The following is a 19191-nucleotide window of genomic DNA, read 5'->3' as shown; positions in this document are numbered from 1 at the left end:
TCCCCTCTGTCTTCCACTCCTCTCTGCCTCATGAATCTTTATTCAAGGCCCAGCTCAAAAACCCCCTGCCCGGGGAAGTCTCCCGGGGCCCCTCCACAGGTGGTCAGACTGCGCTCCTGGACCACCATGGCCCTGGGATCACGGCTGGTCAGGCTCCCTGGCTCGTCTCCAAGCAAGCAATTTGGTTCAACGTGACCAAATATTAGAGGCTGTTATTATCCCAATAGGACAAGGGGCACGCCAGGCTTAAAGCCTTGAGCCCACCCTGAACACTCTTTTCCTGTCCTCACCACTTCCCCCCATCACTCAGTCCTGCTGATTCTACCTCCCACCAGCCATACCCGTGACTTATATTTCTCTTACGTGAGCCGTGCAAATTCAAGTCTATATAACTAGGCAAATGCTTTCTATCTGCACTGCAAAGGCCTGTCCCTTGTTGAAGTTTCAAATCCGCTGCCTTCCACGAAGCCTCTCCTGATCCAGTGAGTCCTATCACAAGGACAATTAACCATGACATTATTTGTTTAACAGTGCACCTTGCTCAGACCCAGCTGTGACATTCACTACAGCACAGAGCAGTTCTTTTCATGTCTATTTCCATCAATACACTGTGCAGTTCTCAAGGGTGGCAACTGGGTCCTAATTGTTGTTGTACTCCTGATACTTGGAAACGAGATCGACCCTTGAGACACATGGGTTTGTTCAGTGAAATTAGTGAATTTATTCATTTGGACCTTTAGAAGTTTCTCCTTTCGTTTCTGGAAATCATTAGTGCTCACTAGAAGGCAAAAATAGCATGTTGTTTTAAGTAACAAGAATTCAGCAGGCTCTTGGTTCCAGAAATTCTAATTCAGACCTAAAAACACACAACAATTATCAAGTTTCTAGAGCCAACTGAGAAGCAGTGGAGGGGCTCTCCTGTGCACCCGAGGGTGAAGGATCCCCACACCTAGAAGTCAGGCCACCTCCAAAGCTGGAGGTTCCAAAACTGCCAGCAGATACGAATTTTTTTGATTCAAGAATAAGGAATCTGAATTCCCAGGAATTCTAAAGAATTACTGAAATAATAAGTTCTCTGTACTCTTCATAACATTTTATTTGTGTTTTTATAACAAATACTAAATTTCGTAGTATTTGTAAAGAAATGTAGCCTAGAGAGAAAAGTCAAACCCTGGAAACTGTCAGCAAGCATCACTGGGTAGTGCTCAAATGATGCGACATTTGGATTTTCCAGCAAGTTAACAGCATTGCACAGAACCTCATGTTGATGTTGTCAACTTAAAGACTTACTTTGTTTTAACACTGTTCTCTGGAACACCACACAGAGGGTTCCTATAAAATATACTATGCAGATAAATGCATTAATATTCCTTTTCTTTACAAGAGGAACTCACCACTGGCAGCAGATTGGACAACACACTCTCATAAGATGGCAAGAGCTACAAGCGAGACTAAGCAGATCGTGACTGCTCTTTCCCCAGCTGTTCCTGTCCTAGTGCCTGGACTTGTTAACATTAATGTTCAAAAGACCACACATCAGTGTTTCCTGCTCTGGGCCCCACTGTACCCTGTGGTCCCTCACTCAGAGATCCCTACCCTCACACACCAAGGCGAGTCCCATAGCCTGCCTCTTCCCATCAAGAGAGTCTTTGATGACACCAGTCATGACGCAGTATTTCACTCACCCATGGGCGGAGCAGGGCAGTCAGGGCCCACAGCAAAACAGTGGCAGGACAGAGATGCAGACTAACTTTTTCAGTAAAGAATACATACGCAGGTGTGAATTTCCTGACATCAATCCCACAGGATAGCATTTAATAGTCTGTGTTAACAGTGTTTTAATGATGTGGCGGGGATAGGGCTATAAAGAGTGTATATAGTGGAACTATTGACTTTTCCCCTTCACTTATTGAAGAGGAGCCTTTCATTGCATTGCACACGTGGTGCATTCTAACGTGTGTGTAACCGTATATAGAAAGGGGTTTCCCCGCACGTGAACAGCTGGTGAAAGAGTCAAACGATTGCAGATAATGAATGAGAGCAGCACTCCAGCTGTTTTGTGTGACCGCCACATGCCAGTCCAAGTGCCCCAAACACCACACCACCCCCTCCCGATTTCTCACACACGGTGCTCATATCATCCCCATTTACAGGAGGCAAAACCCAGCTCACATGACCAGTCCCAGGACCTGCTTTGCTCTCTCATCAGATCCCTAAGGCAGACCCGGGAGCTCAGAGGCAGGGAGAGCCCACCCAAGAAGAACTCTTTCCTGTACTCACAGTGTCATCTGCCAGCAGCCAGGATTATCTGCATTTTATCTTCCTGTTAGTATCAAACTGCCCATTCAAAAACGAGATTGAATTTGTTTGCAAAATCACAAGTGATTGCTCTAAAACAAGGATGGGTGATACTTAGTTGACATGGTGGCTCTTTTGAACCGGAGACAAAATAATGAATGTTAATTGAAATGAAAAGCATGTTAACCATTGGAACAGTAAAATGATGCCATAATTCCTCTGTTGTTAGGGTTATTTGAGTCATTACACTAAGTCATAAAATTACACAGGAAGAGCATAATGGCCTGTGCCATTTACAAAAGCTGCTTTGATGAGAGAGACAGGCTCCCATGTGAGACATTCTCCATCCTGGAAGCTATAGGCTCACGGCTCCCCTTCCTTTTCCAAATGAAGGTACCCTGTCCAAAGAGAGTCCGATTTTCCTAATAAACAGATGTTTATTAGAGAAATGTACAACAGGGTTCTCCATGCAGTTCCTAGAAGTGTGCTCAGTGCTTCTGGGCACACAGCTGGTACAAGACACGCTGTCTACAGAAGCTTGAAATTTCAAAGGATAAATAAATAATAACAGCAGCAGCTAAACTTCCATTGAGGACTTAACTATTCTGCTGATACTACTACTATTATTACCAGCAATAACAAACATGTTTTGAGCTCTTACAATGTCCTAGGCACTGTACATGAACTATCTCATTTACTCCTCCTGACAGCCCGAGAGGGAGACAAGCCGTGGCGGAACCTGGGAAGCTGTGTTGGGGAGCGTGTCAGGGAGACCTCGGGAGCAAAGCAGACTGTGGGGATGGGAGAATATGCACGCACGAGGCTGGCCCCAGCCACTGGGGCAGAACAGTCTCTGATTGCTGATCTGAGGTAGCATTTCAACCACAGGAAAGCTAATGCCTTTACATGGCTTCACCCCATCAGACCTGCCCTAGGTCAGGAGGGTGGGGCTCATGATATACTCCAGGTTAAGGCTCAAACACATCAGAAGTGGCCAGGGAGCCATCAAGTGTGCTTCTCAACCATCACCCAGCCAGGTTTCTAAAGCCCTTTCAAACCCATAGGACGAGTGCGTATTTTTAAAGTTTTAGAACAGAACAGGGACCACCAAAAAGAAATGCACCTGGGATGGATGCAATTCCCAAAGCATGACCACCTCTCTGGGTGTATGTGAATGTCAGCCTCTAGACTGTGATCGATTTCAACTCGAGCCTCGTGGCTGCCTTTCACTGAAGCTGTGTAACGGCCAAGTCAGCGGGGAAGCATCCACTCTTCACAGAGAGGATTCAATAGCCGGGTGAGTCTCCAGGCACCCTGTATGTGCATGTGTAAATGAGCTGGAAATGGTTAAGAGGGCGCACACCAAGCATGGATGATACCCTTGGTGATGTAGGGCCGAGGCTACAAGAAACAGAGCTTCCTCTTTGGATGCTATGTGTCTCTATCACTTGACTCTCTTACGACCATGTTTTGCTGATCTAAATTACTCAAAATTTTTTTTAAAAATGCATTTTCAGAATTTTTATTTTCAGAATTTTTAAGGAAATACATGTTGCCAAACCCACAGCTGTCTGCCAGCTCCCACTTCTCCTGTGGTGCGTAAGAAGCCAAAGTGGCTGGAACAGAAGAAAGACCTCCCGGCGCAGGAAGGTGGGCTGGAAAGAAGGGAGGTCACCTAGAGAAAGGCTCCCTAACCCGTCCTCAAAGGCCTCAGTGAAGACCAAGGGGTCAGGTCAACCAATCAAAACTGAATTTCCACATAACTATAACTATATTTTGAGGGTTTGTTTAAGCAAAGCTATCAAAACAGAAGGTATAGCCCAGCAGGCATGGCTCAGTGGACTGAAAGCCGTCCCATGCACCAAGAGGTCACTGGTTCAATTCCTGGTCAGGGCACATGCCCGGGATGCAGGCTTGATCCCCAGTAGGGGGTGTGTAGGAGGCAGCCAATCGATCTTTCTGTCATCATTGTTTCTATCTCTCTCTCCAAAAAATCAATAATAGCATTTTTTAAAACCTTTTTTAAAAAAACAGAAGATATAAATAATCCAAATGTGGTTAGGAGTCTAGAGATAATAACTGTTGCAAAAGTAAAGATTAAGTACCTATTATGTGCCAGGAATTGGGCAAAGAATTCAAAGACATCACTAGTAGCTCTGTATTAAATGCACTTCCTATAACACACACTACATGTAACAATTATTTCTGAGCATAATTATCATATTACTCTGAGTGGCTGAATTCATTCAGGGTAGATGTGGCCTAAATTGTTTTTATTCTTATTCACATCTTGAGACACCAGAGATGCTCACAGACGTCTAACTTATCCGAGAAAATCCCTACATGGCAATAGAGTTGCTGTTAGTTTCAGGATCCCCTAAACCATTCTACACTGAAGAGCGACCGAAGGATTTGTGTGGCCGATGGGCAAAGGACAAGAAAATGAATCTGCCAGACCACGGACCCAGCTCTCTGGTGGCACACACATTTCTGAACATTACTTGAATCCAGGTTTCCTTATACTTGAAATGAAATATTTATGCCCAGGGATCCTAATCAAACTGCTTCCAGCCGAAACTCAATGCCCCCGTGCTGCCTGACCAGACCACGAGATCGGCAGGCTGATGCGATTATGTCAATTCCCCTAACTGGCCGGAGACTGTGCGTCTGCAGTCACCTCCCACTAAAAGAGAACAGATCAGGCCAGTGGCACCAAGGGGCTCTCTCAAAGTTCAGCTGGTGGAATGAGGATGGCCTCTGGGGCCTACAAGCAAAGACGGTCTGCACATGTGCACGCACGCACACCAACTGGAGTCCTGCTTTGTCAAGAAGTGCCGAGCCAGCAGTGTAACAGCAGTCTATCTGGGAAATGCAAGTGAACAGTTGGGATTTCTTTATCCCCTTAGGATAATGGAGAGCAGTGTATTCTTTTAAAAATCCATTTCTTCCTAGAAGGGGCCAGGAAAGACATTGTTACTATCACCCACTGGCCTTCGGCATCCCCGTTTGGTTTCTTGTTTCATCTTTGTTTGCTGTCCCAAGAAAGAAAAGTCCCTTTGTAGCCCTAAGACCTTAGAAGTCTTTAGCAATGGACATGCTAATTGGAAAAAAAAGCACATGAAAATCAAGCAAGACCAGGAACTTCATCCCGCCTCCCTCCCTGAGCATCATAATCCTGCCTCTTCACATGAGGGCCCAGAGGTGGCGGGTTTTGCTAACACAGCTCCCGGCTAATTGTGTGTGCACACACGGGGGTGAGGGCCGGCACATGCCCTTCCACCAGGGGCTCTGCTGCCCTGATCTTAGAAAACACGTGCTTGCATTCCTGGGGGTCACTTAGTTATTATGGGATGTGTGTTTTCTAGTCACCAGCAGCACAGCACCCATTCTGGGAGGGCTGCACACGATCTCCTATAGGGAAAACAAGTCGGCAACGTGAAGCAGATGTACACAGACGGCATCGGGGACACAGCTGTTTCCAGGACAGACTCAGGGACGGAGAAGGCTGGTAGAGACACAGCACGCAGGAGATCCAGCTGAAAACCAGCAGCCACCAACCATCAACACCAGGCCATTCACAACAGCAGCGCAGAGGCAGGTGCAGCCACATCAGCACCACACCTCTCCCCCGGCTCTGACGGCTTTCTTCACACTTACTGTTGGAGCACAGAAGCTCCTGCTCGCCTCTGTCGCCTTTGCTGGTGAGGAATTTTCTGGACAAGGCCAAGAACTAAGGCTAACTCCACTGTCCTTGTGTTTTCTCCAGCACTTACCTTCGTCCAACCGGCATCCTCCCACCCTTTCCCAAGGGCCAGCTCCAATGCCGCACCGCTCGTGTGCAGACAAGATGACCAAGAACGTTGCCACAGGGGTCAGGAAGCCAGCGTGTCCCAGTGCTTTTCCAAAGCAGAACCTGGGCCAACGTGTAGAAGTTACCCACAGAAAACCTTCTGACTGGATATAAGGGCGCAGGCTTGCCCGGTGCTGTAAGAGTCCAAGCCCAGGCCGTCAGGAGGGCTTGTGCAGAAGGCACTGTGATCTGGGCGGGCATTGTTCTGTGGGTTGGTACTGAGGAGGAAGTTCCATTTCTTTAGTGGTGTGATCAGTGCACTGAACATCCTGGTATGTAGTCTTTCTGCACATGTGTACTCACTTCCATGAGAGAGATTCTCCAAAACAGAGTCACGGCGCCAATGCGGCCAAAACGCCCACCAGAAATGCTGTACCAGCTCATGCTCCCATCACCAGCACCCTGCAGGGAGCACTGCTCCATTTCCCAAGCCCCCACTCTGCAGATGTCTACCAGGCACTGCCCTGAAGCAAAGTGTTTGGATACACCGCTGAAGGTCTGTAAGTAATGGACAGGGCCATTTAGAGCAACAAACCAACTCTGCCCCAAAACAGAAGGGGAAAATAAAAAGGCACATGGAGAAACTGCTAAGTTGGAGAGCAGCTAGATTAGCAGGAAATCAAATCATTCCCAGCACATTCTGATCAGGTTGCAGGGATACAGAGAACTAACGCACGGGAGACAGCAGCAGCTGTGAGCCCAAGCCCCCTTCGAGGGGATGGCAGCTCATCACCCACCCTCTGCAGCAGGCTTCTCCCCAGGAAAGAGAAGATGGGTCCATAAGAATGCTGCCTGCTGCCTTCCCAGACTTCCTCCTGGCTGAGTGGTCCTGTTCTGGGCTACAGGCAGTCCTGTTATATTTTATTCTGAAGGGCAGGAAGAGCTGGTCCCATGTGCCATGCGGCAGAGGAGTCAGACCTGAGAGGAGATTTGGGGGGCTGCAAGCCTCCTGGATGAAGCGGGAAGGTGAATTTAGCAGGTCTCAGAGGCACCACGGGGGAGCAGTGGAAGCTGCTCCCGATGGCCAGCAGAGCAGGTGCCCAGTATGTGTCCCTTCCTTTTCTCCTTCCTGAAGGCAGATTCTAAGGCCATTCTGCAGCATTCTGCACAGCACAGACCTTCACCTCTGAGAGATTCAAGGGGTCAGTGAAACAGATGACAAGTTGTTACCACCAAGGCCAAGTCTGTGGCCCCAGATAGCTGACCTTTAGATGTGTCCAGTCACTTAGCACAGAGAGAGGGGGGCAGAGACAAGACCCCAGAGAGAGAAGCCACCAGGCTGGGGCAGAGTCTGGAGTATGTTGCTTTCACCTAAACACAGGGCCACTCTCATACCAGACTGACAAGTTACCTCCACTTTCCCTGTGAAGTTCACAGGCACTTTCTGAGCATTTACTGGGTGTCTAGAAATTCAGTGGGTTCTATGCAAAAAACAAAGGGAAATGGGATACACCTCGGCTCTGATATGAACCACCTGATTACTTGGAGTGTTGCTTTGTGACTCAGCTCACCTATCAGAGCTCCTCTAACTAAGGACATCAGCCTGGCCCTGCATCTCCAGCTCCTGCATCCACTAATACGTTGTGAACCCCTACAGTGTGCCAAGACCCATGCTTACACTCCAGAGGGCACCTGGGCATTACAAGTAAGTGGGTAGGCAGAACAAGGAGGGGAGTCTGCATTTTCCCCATAAAGAACTTACTAATCATGATGACTGACACCACCCTGAACATTGAAAACAGCAGGGCCTTTGCATGTGTGAGCCCATGTATCCTGAGCAACCTTGTGAGGCTGGCAAGGACTGCTCCCCTAACTACTTGTTCCTTGGGGAACTAGAGGCTCAGATGGGAGGTTAACTTTATTAAGCACCTACTATGTGCCAGCACTACACTTACCACTTTCCTTATTACAATCCCACAATGCGGTTTTAAAGTCATCATTTGATAAGAAAATGGAGATTTCGTGCAGGAAAGGATCTCAAGGGCAGAGTGGCTTTTACACAAAGATGGGCTTCGGGGCAACCTTGCTCCGGTCCCCCATCTCTGCCCTATACAGCTTTGTAGTATTGAGCAAGTCACAGTGTGTCTGAGCCAGGATGCCCTCATATGCCCTTAAACCACTCCAACCACTAGTAAATACCACTAGCCACTGCTGCCCTTCTCCGCCTCTCTCCCATGCCCCAACCCCACCTGTAGCTGGAAATGGTTGCTCTCTTCTTGGAACTTTATTTCATGATATTTTTTATTTTTTAGCTTAAAGTATATACATTTGTGTCCCTAATCTCTTCTATTAGGCTATAACTTCCATGAGAAGATCTTCAGGCTCTTCGTGTGAGCATATGCAACACATACACTTACCACCCCAGCTTTTCTCACATAGCACACAATTTGGCTTAAAGGACAATTAGTCAAAAAAATTCAGTCTATCCTCTATCCTGAGCCACATGATACTGTCCCTCTCCTGCTTAAAGCCAAACAAGATGTCCCTTCATAACTGGCCAGAGGGGCAACCCTCCCTCTCCAGCCTCATGCAGCCACACCCTTTGAGTCACTGTGTTCCTGTAGCGAAGGCCTCTCCTCTCATCACTTCCTTCAGGGCACCAATTTCCTTCCTTTCCCCTGATTCAAGACCTTTGCAAAGGCTGTTCCCTCCTCTGAGAACACTTCTCCTGCCTCTGTTCCCAGTGGGCACCCCTCATTTTTCACCTCCCCTAGAGGCCTCCCACATTCAACTCACCAAGAGTGACTCTTTTATGGCACCCTGCACTTATCCCACCTAATGATTATCGCAACATTAAACACTTAAGTTTCTTTTTATATGTCTTTTCCAACAACCTTTAATCTCCACAAGGGTAGACCGTGTCCATTCACCACAGAATTCCAAACACTCAGCAGTGTCTGACAAGTGGAAGGCACCAGAAATACTTGTGAAATAAAGAAATTATCTGATTCCAGCTAAGTCGAGTCTGAGTTAATGACTTTTAACCCATCATCATTGATGTACCTGACTTGTTTTCTGAGAGCTAGTCCTGCCGAAATGATGGCAGGAGGGACTCAAGCCCTGAAGTCCTTCATCACTACCACAGTATTCACAGATGACCTCCCCTGGCTTCTGCCAAGGAAGGAGTCTGGTTCCAGGCCGGAAGAGAGCATGGAGCCCTGCCCCTGTGCCTTCCACTCGGGAATTCCTCACGGCCATGGGCAGCTTGAGCCAGGTCCCCCTTCCTCCCATCTGTGGGTAAATGGGAAGCTGGCCTTGCACTGCAGTGGTCAGGACACACCCGCACCTCCAGCTCTGGCAGGACCATGGACAAGGCAGACTGGAGGGGCGCCTCTCACTCCTCAGCAACAGAGCACGTCCCTTTCAGTGTGTGCCCATGAAAAACGTCACGAGAATGCCTTGGAAAGGTACCAAGGTCCCCAAACTAATTAACTTTCATCTCCGCTGTCCCTCTGAGCATGGAAGGCCTTGCCCTCTGCCCACTCTCTCCACGAGGAACATTAAAGGCAGGACATAAGCTTGAGAACATTGCATTTAAAACAAAAGTGCTCTAAAGATAGCCTTGGATATCCCTCTAAATCATCATGAGTCCATTTTCTGGACCCAGAACCCGTCTGGTCAGTGCCCCAAATGGGCCCTACTGTGGTGCCTGATCCCATAAAGAATGTCTTTCACGGTTCATTGCTTGAATTAATCTGATATAAGATGTCTAAACTGAAACCCTGAGTGTTGAGATCTTAATGAGTTTAGGCAGAGCTGCAAGCAGCCCACAGATTTATTAATAACAAAGGCCAAGGAAAGAGGTTTCGAAAAATTAAAACCGAAGTCAGTGAAAGAGGGAAATACAACCTGATGGCTTCTGTGAAAGGTGATGTGTTTCGCGAGCGGCCGCGGGGCCTTGCTCCACCTGGATACCGGATGCTGAAAGCGCGCGCAGGATGTGTGGGCACCTTAGTGTCTTCAGTGAGTTGCAGGGGGGCTTGAGCTTTCTGCTTCTTGCTGCTTAGGGATGGATGTGCTAGCAGAACGGTTCACACCGGTGTGCTGCCCAGCCAGCCCAAGCCCTGGTGGAAATCACACCTAGTGATTCCTCTTCAAAACTGGCACACCCGCCTCAGCCTCCTCTTTCTAATGTGCTGAAGTCTGATGCCCGAAATATGCAACTCTTATGTTCCTTAATATGCAAGACACCCACAAACAGCAGCAGCAGCCCTGTCATTGTGGGCAGAACCGCAGGGCAGGGCCTGCACCCGATGCTTTCCCACAGAGACCAAGGGAGGAAAGGAGAGCCCGCTGCTCAGTCAGGCCCTGGCCCTGGAAACAGCCATTCCCAGCTCCACAGACGTCTGGGTCTGGCTTTCTAGCTCTCCAGCACCTTGGCACCTGGGCACTTGCACATTCCGGGAATTCCACCATAACTCAGCTCAACCTCTACAGATAAAACATGGCTCAAAAAAAGACAATGAGCCAGTCCTCTGGGCTCCATCAGAAATGGGAACCCCCTCTGGTGGGGAGTTGACAGCCTGGAGGGGTGTGGGAGAGGCTCTGGGAGGGCAGAGGCTTGGTCCCTGTGAGCCACACCCCGAAACTGCCAGCCAGGCAGAAGGCCATGAGACTTACTGGGAGACCTCGTCCGTTGTGTGTGTGTGTGTGTGTGGGGGGGGGGGGTTCTTTTGTTGTTGTTTTAAAAAGAAAATTAAAAGGCAGGGCAAGATATGGGTCCGATAAATTCCCCTGGCTGTCATGATTTTGATATATTTTTTAAATGCATCTGTAAAACTTGCCTTACAAGATCTGCCTCTCACTCTGTCCCCCCTACTCCAAGGGACTAAAAATTCCACACAATTTTTCCCATCTGCATTATGAATTGCTTTTTACTCTCTGCTGCTTTTGTCATCAAGATTCTCTAATCAATACCCTCAGTTTCAGTTAAAAACAAAGGAACAGAGAAAGCAATGGCTTGCTTAAGAAATCCTGCTGAGTGAAGAGCCCAGGAGTGGCTGGGTCCTCACAGGCAGCGGCGGAGAGTACTTCTGTTGTTTAAAACAATAAAGCTGCCGTTTAATTAAATATCTCTATGTTTAAGTGACATGTGGTTTGAATGGTTGCTTCTTTAAAAAAACACACACAAAAAAAACACCCTCAAAGGGAAGTAATGAACCCAGAATTATTGTTTTTGGCACAGAAAGGAGGAAATAGGTTGGACACCCAGGCCCCCAGCAATGGTTCCATAAGGAGCAGGAGCAGGTGGGAACAGCTGGGCCTGTAAGCAGTGGCGCCTCTAGCACCAGGAGCTGACTGCCTGGTGACCGGTGGGCTTCAGCAACACAGGGAAAATTAAACTAGCCAGTGAGAGCTTGCACCCACGACTCCTGAAGCAGAGGAGGCTGGATGGCCTTCTTCCATTCTGGTCCCAGATCAGCCCCTTACCAGCACTGCAGTCAGGGAATATTATAAAAACCTCGGTAGCCTCATCTGGAAAATGGAGATAATACAGACCTAACTGACTGTTGTGAGCGGTCAGCAAGATCCCTGCTGCCATAATGAGCCTGACACGGGAGGTGGTAAGTGGCATCCCTTGAATCAGCTACTCTCCCTTTGTTTTCTACAGTGCCCAGTGGCAAGTATTTGTAAAACAGACAACAGTGATGATTTTTCTGTTTATAAAGGCGGCTGATTCAAAAGTGGACTCAAACCCCAAACACAACTTCATACATAGCCTAGAAGTAGCACCAAGCCCCCATTAGCACCCTTACCCAGAGAGCAGCAAATGAAGATTCCCCGAAGTTAACAGAGCAAAGGCAATGCATGAGCCCCTTGGAGAAAGGGTGTGAGCTACGTAAATATAAACTTACTAGGGAAGTGGTCATGATCACACTTAGGTAACTACCAACACAGAGAGCCACCCAGGCACCTGGGAATCACCACTTTCCACGCAGCCGTGTGTCTGCCAAACCAAGATGGACATGTGTGTGTATAATCAACCTGTACAAAGCCCCATAGCAGGAGGCAGTGCTCTGTTGTAAAACAAAACTGAGATGAAACAGCCATCATCCATTCAAATATCCTCTGAGAGCTTGGTATTTGAGGCACATCCTGTGATGTGCTTCTCTCTGACCTCAAACACTTTGATTCTTCAAGTTCACATAAAAGACAGAAAGGGCTCAGACTGCTCTACTGTACCACCAGCCCCTAGTGCATCTGAATTCTTGGCCGGTGTGGAGAACTCGTTGTTATTCCAGATAATTAGGAAGTGGAGATAAAGAGCCGCTCCGTTAGAGAGGCCTAGCCCACCGAGGCTTCGGCTCCTTATTTAAAAACAGGTCAGTCCCCACCGCTCCCAGAAGGCTTTCGAGGGTATACTCAGATACTGAAAGTCCTGTCCTGACATCCTTTCCTCCCATTCACAATACGCCTGCAGAATTTGCGAATGTGGCTTGTCTGGAAGGCTTACAACAAATGCTTCAATTTTCTATTCTCCAAATAAAAATCAATGGCAACAGAGAGGTAAAATCAATGTAGTGCTCTGTGGGGAGAAGCACCCCCGGCCCCGCCCAGTCTCCTGCCCACCAGAACAATAAATCAGACCTAGCCATCCCGACTCGCAGCAAATCCCCGAGAGCAGAGCCCTCTGTAGGTTGTGTGACTTTCTGTACATGCCTCTGTCCCTTGCAAGGGTATTTTCTTTAAGAAGACCTAAGAGAATACTTTTTTTAAAGCCTAGGTCAGTAAGAATAACATATGGCTGTTTTAAAAACTCTTCTTGCCCAAACAAACCCATTTGCTAGTGAGATCTTTGACATCTAAGACTGGAGTTTGATTTAACTATCTCCCTAAGGAATCATTTTCCATTATCAAACCTTAGAGAAGGCTCAGGTACCTCACAGATCTGCTCCCCCAGACAACCAATGACAGGCTTCCCGTCACCATAGATTAACTTGCATTCTCTAGGATTTCTTGTAAATGGAAATCATATAATGTATGCTCTTTTTAAAAATTGGTCTGTCTTCTTTCACTCAGCATACTTATTATGAAATTCATTCATGCTGCCACATGTATCAATAGCCCATTTCTTTTTATTGCTGAGTAGTAGTCCATTATAACAGATAGACCACATTTGGTTTATCCATTCATCTGTTGATGGATATTTGGGTTGCTTCCAGCTTTTTGCTATAGCAAATAAAGCTGCTATGAACATTCAAGAGTGAGTCTTTGTATGGACCTATGCTTTCATCACACATTCTAGATACAAATCTTTTGTTGGATGTATGTTTTGCAAATATTTTCCCTGAGTATGGTTTATCTTTCTGTTTTCATAGCAGTGTCTTTTGAAGATCAAAGTTTTTAATTTTGATGATATCTAATTTGTTGATTTTCTCTTTATTTTGGCACTTATAGTTCATGTTTTTTGTGTGTTATTTAAGAAATCTCTGTCAAATCCAAAGTTATGATTCTTGTTTTCTTCTATAAGTTTTATAGTCTTGGATCATATATTTATAATCCATCTCAAGTTATTTTTTGTATAGTATGCTAAACAATCATTAGAATTTATATACACATGCATATGTATATATTTAAACTATGTATATATATATATACACATATATATGGTTTATAGAATCATTACAATACTCACTTATAAGTATTAACTGAAGAATTTTTATATAGGTACCACTTGATAATCAAGTTTTGACAAAAACAAACCAATGGAACATGCCTATTTCTTGTTTCTTTTTACTTTTCTATGTTTTCTGTAACAAGCATCATCTATCATTTTTAAAATCACAATATTGTAAAAAAAAAAATCATTTAATAGAAGGCTTCTTAATTCTAAGCTGCTTTCACAATGCACTTTGGTGCATAAATGGCCCCTTTGGAGAACCTGAAAGGTGCACACACTACCAGGAATCCCCTTTTCCCAAGCTTAATAGCAGGAAGAGATGAAATAAAGAATTTCCAAAGAAAATTCTCCAAAGGGAATGTGAGTTTAGCTGAAGCCTCTAGAAGAAACCAAATACAAACCCAAACACAACCCTGATAAAGAAAGAGAATTCCAGCAGAGGGAGGGCTAGTTGCCCTCCTTGCTCCACCCCCGAAATTGCTTGCCCTGACTCTGCAGTCACAGACCTGTGTTTTAAACTGCCAGCTTCTCCACTCACTCAATCTCCACCAGCAAGGAAAGCTAATGAAATTCTCTCACTGATGTACTCCCCGTCCTTCTATCTCAATCTGCTTGCAAAGACAGTCTAAGTCTACAGCCTCATAATCAGCCCAAGGCTTGCCCAGCGGCCTCTCATGTGTGTGCACTCCTGCCTGTCTGGAGACAGGATTTGCCTCTTGAGCTGTAGCAGAGGCCAGATTGGCTGACGGAATTGCCTACAGATGTTTCACAGAGAGAAAGATTACTTCCCTGATTGATGAATATACAGAATTGTCAACATGGTCTCTATGGTCAGAGGGGGCCCCTGAAGTATAATGTGAAAAGACAGATGTTTCATCTGGGAAGGTGTCCAAGACCCTAAGAAGAGGTATGCATTTGGCTGATAAGGCGGGCCGAGTAATTCAGGCTCTGAGAGGGAGAGGAGGGAGGCTGGGCCCACAACCACAGCCAATACCATTGCAAGGCCTCCCCAGTTCACACCACCTCCCAAATCCTAAGAAGGGAGTGGCATGCCTCTTCAGTCAGCCTCTTCTTTGGGCTGTTTTTCGAATGAACAGACAGACAATGTTATCAGAAATGCAGTCATCATCTTAGTCCTTACCTGCTGTGAGTCGCAAAAGGGGCAGCAGAAAGGACACTGGAATCCTCATGCTAAACCTCACAGTCTTCCTAATCAGACTGGGAGAGGAGCAAGGCACTTGGAGTGAGCTCCTTTTTTTCAGGAGCATGCAACTTTGGGGTTTTCTGGATGACCTTCCAGAATGAATCAGCCAATAATAACAACTATTATCATAACTGCTTTAGTAACTAGAAAACAGCTGTTATTATGTGACACCAGTTTATTTACTTTATATACCTTTATCTTACTGAACTCTCACAGAAATATATACACAATATACCCTATGAAAGGATTAGTAAAACTTACTACCCATAAATTCTCTCTGCAAGGATTACTAGGGGATGTATTCCAGCATAAAGAAAAGAGGAATGGGGTAAATACTTTCATTAAACCCATTTTACAGATGTGAAAGCACAGATTCAGAAAGGTAAAGTAACTAGCCAAAGTCACATGGCTAGGAAGCAGCCAACCTCAGAATGAAGCCCAAATTGGTCTCATTCTCAAACCCATGCTTTAGCCACTGCAATTCTGTGGTCACCAGATGTGGGAGATGTGGGAGGTGAGGGCTACACTTTCAACACAGCAAAAATGTGCTGGTGCTTCCAACACAGAAACATGGCATGCCCAGGAAAACACTATTTACACCTGGATATGCCTGAATACTAATGAGATTGCTGCCTCTGCCTCAAACAGATTTGAGTTTAAAAGTAAAAATCTGTTATCTGGCACTTCCAGAAAGAGCTGTAATCTAGGAGGAAATAGGCAATGGACTCTCCACATTACACACACAGGCAACCACATGGCTGAACAACTCAGATCACAATTCCAAAGGGTATTTGGGTATTTGCTGCAAAAGAGGCCATGTCATCCCTCTTTCAGAGAAGGAAAAATACAAGTGTGGCAGGAGACTCAAGGATAGTTTTCTCAGAGTATGTATGCTTTGAAAGAAATTTCTAATATCAAAAAATTATTTTTTACATCCCATTCCACAGAGAACTTGATTTTCCTTGAGGGTGGGAATAGGGTCTCTTGTTTACCTCTCTGGCCTCAGTGCCTAACATAAACCTGGAACACAATAGGTACTTGGTGCCTTTCTGTTGAAGGACAATGAATGAGTGGCTAGGCCAGGACAGATCAAATGAAGAAGCCAACACATAGTAGTGATAAAAAACGTAAGCACTGGAGCTAGACAGCCCTGGTTTGAATCATGGCTGCACTCTCTAGATATACAAGCAAATCAGCAATGCCTCTCTCTGCCTCAGTTCTCTCATTTTTAGAGTGGAGACAAAAATAAGCACCAACTTGACAAATGGCTGGTAGAATTCAAGGATGCGGTGCTGAGCACAGTGCCGGCACATGCTAGGGTTCTGGGGTGAGACCTCTTTACTTCTAGGAAGAGCACTCCTGTCTGGGGAACAGCAAAGCAGATTAAACCAGATCGTAATACCTTGCATCCAGGTCTCACAGAGACAAGGGCTGACTACTTTTAGGTGATCATGGGGAACAGGTCTGCTGCTGCAGGTACCACGTTCATAGAGGCAGAGGGGGTGGAGGCTCTGCTCTTGCTGTCACACCTGCTGGACCTTGTTTCAAAGGATGGAGCTCCTCAGCATGATCAGAGGAAACCAAGTAGGGGACTGAGGGAAAGTGAAACATTTTCTAAGAGGAGCAGTCAGAGACCAGCTTTGTGGAGACCGCAAGAACTAAGGGATGAGACAGGACACATTTGGATGGTTCCATGGCCAAATCAGAATGAATGAGCAAAAGTTATAGGGAGGGAGGCAGATCTCAGTGGGAGTCGAGTTTCAGCGAGGCTGCTCTCCTTGCCTCAGGTCATGGTGCAGCAGCAGGTATAGGCAGAGCAAGGTGCAGAATCTAGAACAGGGTGTTGTAACTCTGGCACCCCATCGTTACACTGCTCCATTGTCCAGGCAGTACTAGGAGTGGGGTGACATAGTCAATGAAATTGCTTTTCTCCCCCCACCACGCCATCAGGCCCCACTCTAAAAGAAAGCCTGCCTTCTGTGTTTGTGTGTCTGGTTCTTTGAATATTTTTGCAGGACTAAAGGCAAAAGGAGCCTGAGATCAAAGGTTCTTTCTGTCATTTGTAAAAGCCTGAGCCCGCAGACTAGATAATGCTGGGCATGGGGGTGGGTAGAAGGCAAAAGCTTTAGGGACTCTGAAGAACAATGGGAGAGACCTCCCCTGGGCTGGGGAAGAGAGCATACCAGATGCTGTCCCCCTGAGAAATGAACAAGGCAGGTTCTCAGAAGGAATGATGGTGTGCTATCCTGAAGGACCCCAAACAAGGCCACCCAGCCAGGCAAAGACGCCCACATTCTATGTGTCTGCATGAACCAGTCAGTTCCTGGGCTCAAGAGACCTCAAAGGATTACTGTGGTGGGGATGTCAGTGGCAACCAGACTAAAGGTTCCGCCCCTGTTTTCTTAGCTACCAGCTTCCTGGATCCTGGGGTCATTCCGGGCAGAGGGGCAGTGCCAATAATGACCAAGAAAGGATTTTCTGTTCCTCTGCTCAGATGAGGGCTCGGAGTCAAATAAAGTTGATTTAAAGGAAATAGAGATATTGACATTCTTTGCAAATCTGTGTCTGAGAACCACAGCAGGAGTGCAGCCACCAAACATCACATCAAATGGCAGCACAAACACCAGCTCTCCCACTGCCCCCTGCCCCCCAGTCAGAGATGGGGCCCCCAGATCCACCAGCTGGAGAGCACCCCGCAGCCTCCGGCCTTACCTGGGGAGCAGGTGCTTGCGGCTGACACACAGAGCGGTCTGGTAGTCCTGGGTCACACACACCTTGTGAGGGCTGCACTTCACCTTCAGGCAGGGGTCTTTAGATGGGTCCAGGGCTGAGGCAAAAAAGAACAAAAACAGGGCGGTTAGGACCTCCAGGGAACATTTAATTTCTATTTCTACTCAAATAGATGAGTGGGACATAAACAGGCCGGGTGTCTGCTCTGTGCTGTTTTCTTAGGCTGGAGGAGACTGGAAGGAAAGCAACCCGGGGGACTCTGTGCCTACTGCACGTGTTTCTTCCCATCACGAAAGTGATTCCTTTGTGCCACGGGGAGTCGCAGCATCTTCATCTTCGGCAGGAATTACTTTTAAAATCCTTTAAATCCTACATGCTCTAAGGACCAGGAGCTATTTTTCCCTCTCTGGTTATTTGTCTGCTATTGCCTTTTATGACTTCATCCGTGCCTAATTTTACCATTTCCTACAACATAAAAAGTCCTTGAGGATAGTTTTTTGTTTTTGCTTCTTTGGAGACTTCAGTTCAATCCACATGGACGCTGTGCATAAATAAGCCTATTTTAGGCTTTGTGAAGAACTTCCGGATGTACAAGACAGTTTGTGCCACACACAGTTACAGTGCCACAGGAGGGGGAAGTGCCCAGAAAATATTTACTGTGCGAGGGAGAATGAGATTAAGGGCCATGGCAGGCACATAAAGGGATAACAGAGCGCGAGAGGAAACCAGAGGTCAATTTCTGGGGCAGGGTTAATGAAGCATTAATATGTGAATTGGATTTTGGAGGATGGGCAGGATTCTGAAACAGAGAGAGAAAAGGCACCCCAGGCCCGGCGCACAGGGCAGTGAAGGGAGGCGGGGCCGGGCACTCATGAGATACTCCATCTGACGGTGAGTGTGCTTTGTGCGTGTGAGCAATGAGGGGGCGCGAGTTGATTCAACCACGTCTCTGGAGAAAGGGTCTCCAAGGACAGCAGTTGCTACATAGCAACATTTCTTAGAAGAGGCAGAGCAGCAGGCCTCCGCTCATCAGCCCTCTACCTGCTGAGGTGGCCTTGCTCATCAACACAGAGGAGTGACCCCAGGGGGTTCTCTGCAAAACAAAAGCAATTGTGCCTCCTCCCAGTTCCAGGGCCTGAGCTCTGTGAGGCTGCAGATCTCTCATACCTGCTTTCCTTGGCCAGAGAGGTGAGGCCTCCCGTGTCCTCCCCACATAAACATCCGGTTAAACAAATGGGCATCCAGAACAGGGACAGCAAAACTGCCGTGAGAAATGCCCTCTTCCCCTCCACCAGATGGGCCCCTCACTCTCATGATCCCTCTGCACTCAAAGTCTTCATTCCTCTCAGCCTGCCCCGGTCCAGAATCTCAACACCATTTCCTTCAGATGGCTGCGGGGAGTGTCTCCAGGGACCTGAACAGACATCCAAAGGCATTTCTGCCGCTTGCACAGCTCAGGGCAGCACCCTCTGAGGCAGCAGTTTCGGT

The 19191-nt window shown here is 47.0% G+C and overlaps 1 protein-coding gene across 1 annotated transcript in view; it reads right to left on the bottom strand.

The window, feature by feature from the left end:
* SPOCK1 (SPARC (osteonectin), cwcv and kazal like domains proteoglycan 1) overlaps positions 1-19191 on the bottom strand; it is a 464236-nt gene that overhangs the window by 126760 nt on the left and 318285 nt on the right. Inside the window, exon 4 of the mRNA XM_081135977.1 lies at positions 17686-17800. Within this exon, the coding sequence (XP_080992103.1) occupies positions 17686-17800 (115 nt within the window). The remainder of the gene's footprint in view (positions 1-17685; positions 17801-19191) is intronic.

This window comes from Miniopterus schreibersii (genome assembly GCF_964146895.1).
Source record: "Miniopterus schreibersii genome assembly, chromosome: 4".
Classification (NCBI taxonomy): Eukaryota; Metazoa; Chordata; class Mammalia; order Chiroptera; family Miniopteridae; genus Miniopterus; species Miniopterus schreibersii.
Note: the sequence above shows the minus strand (reverse complement) of the source record. Positions and strands in the feature narration are given on the sequence as shown.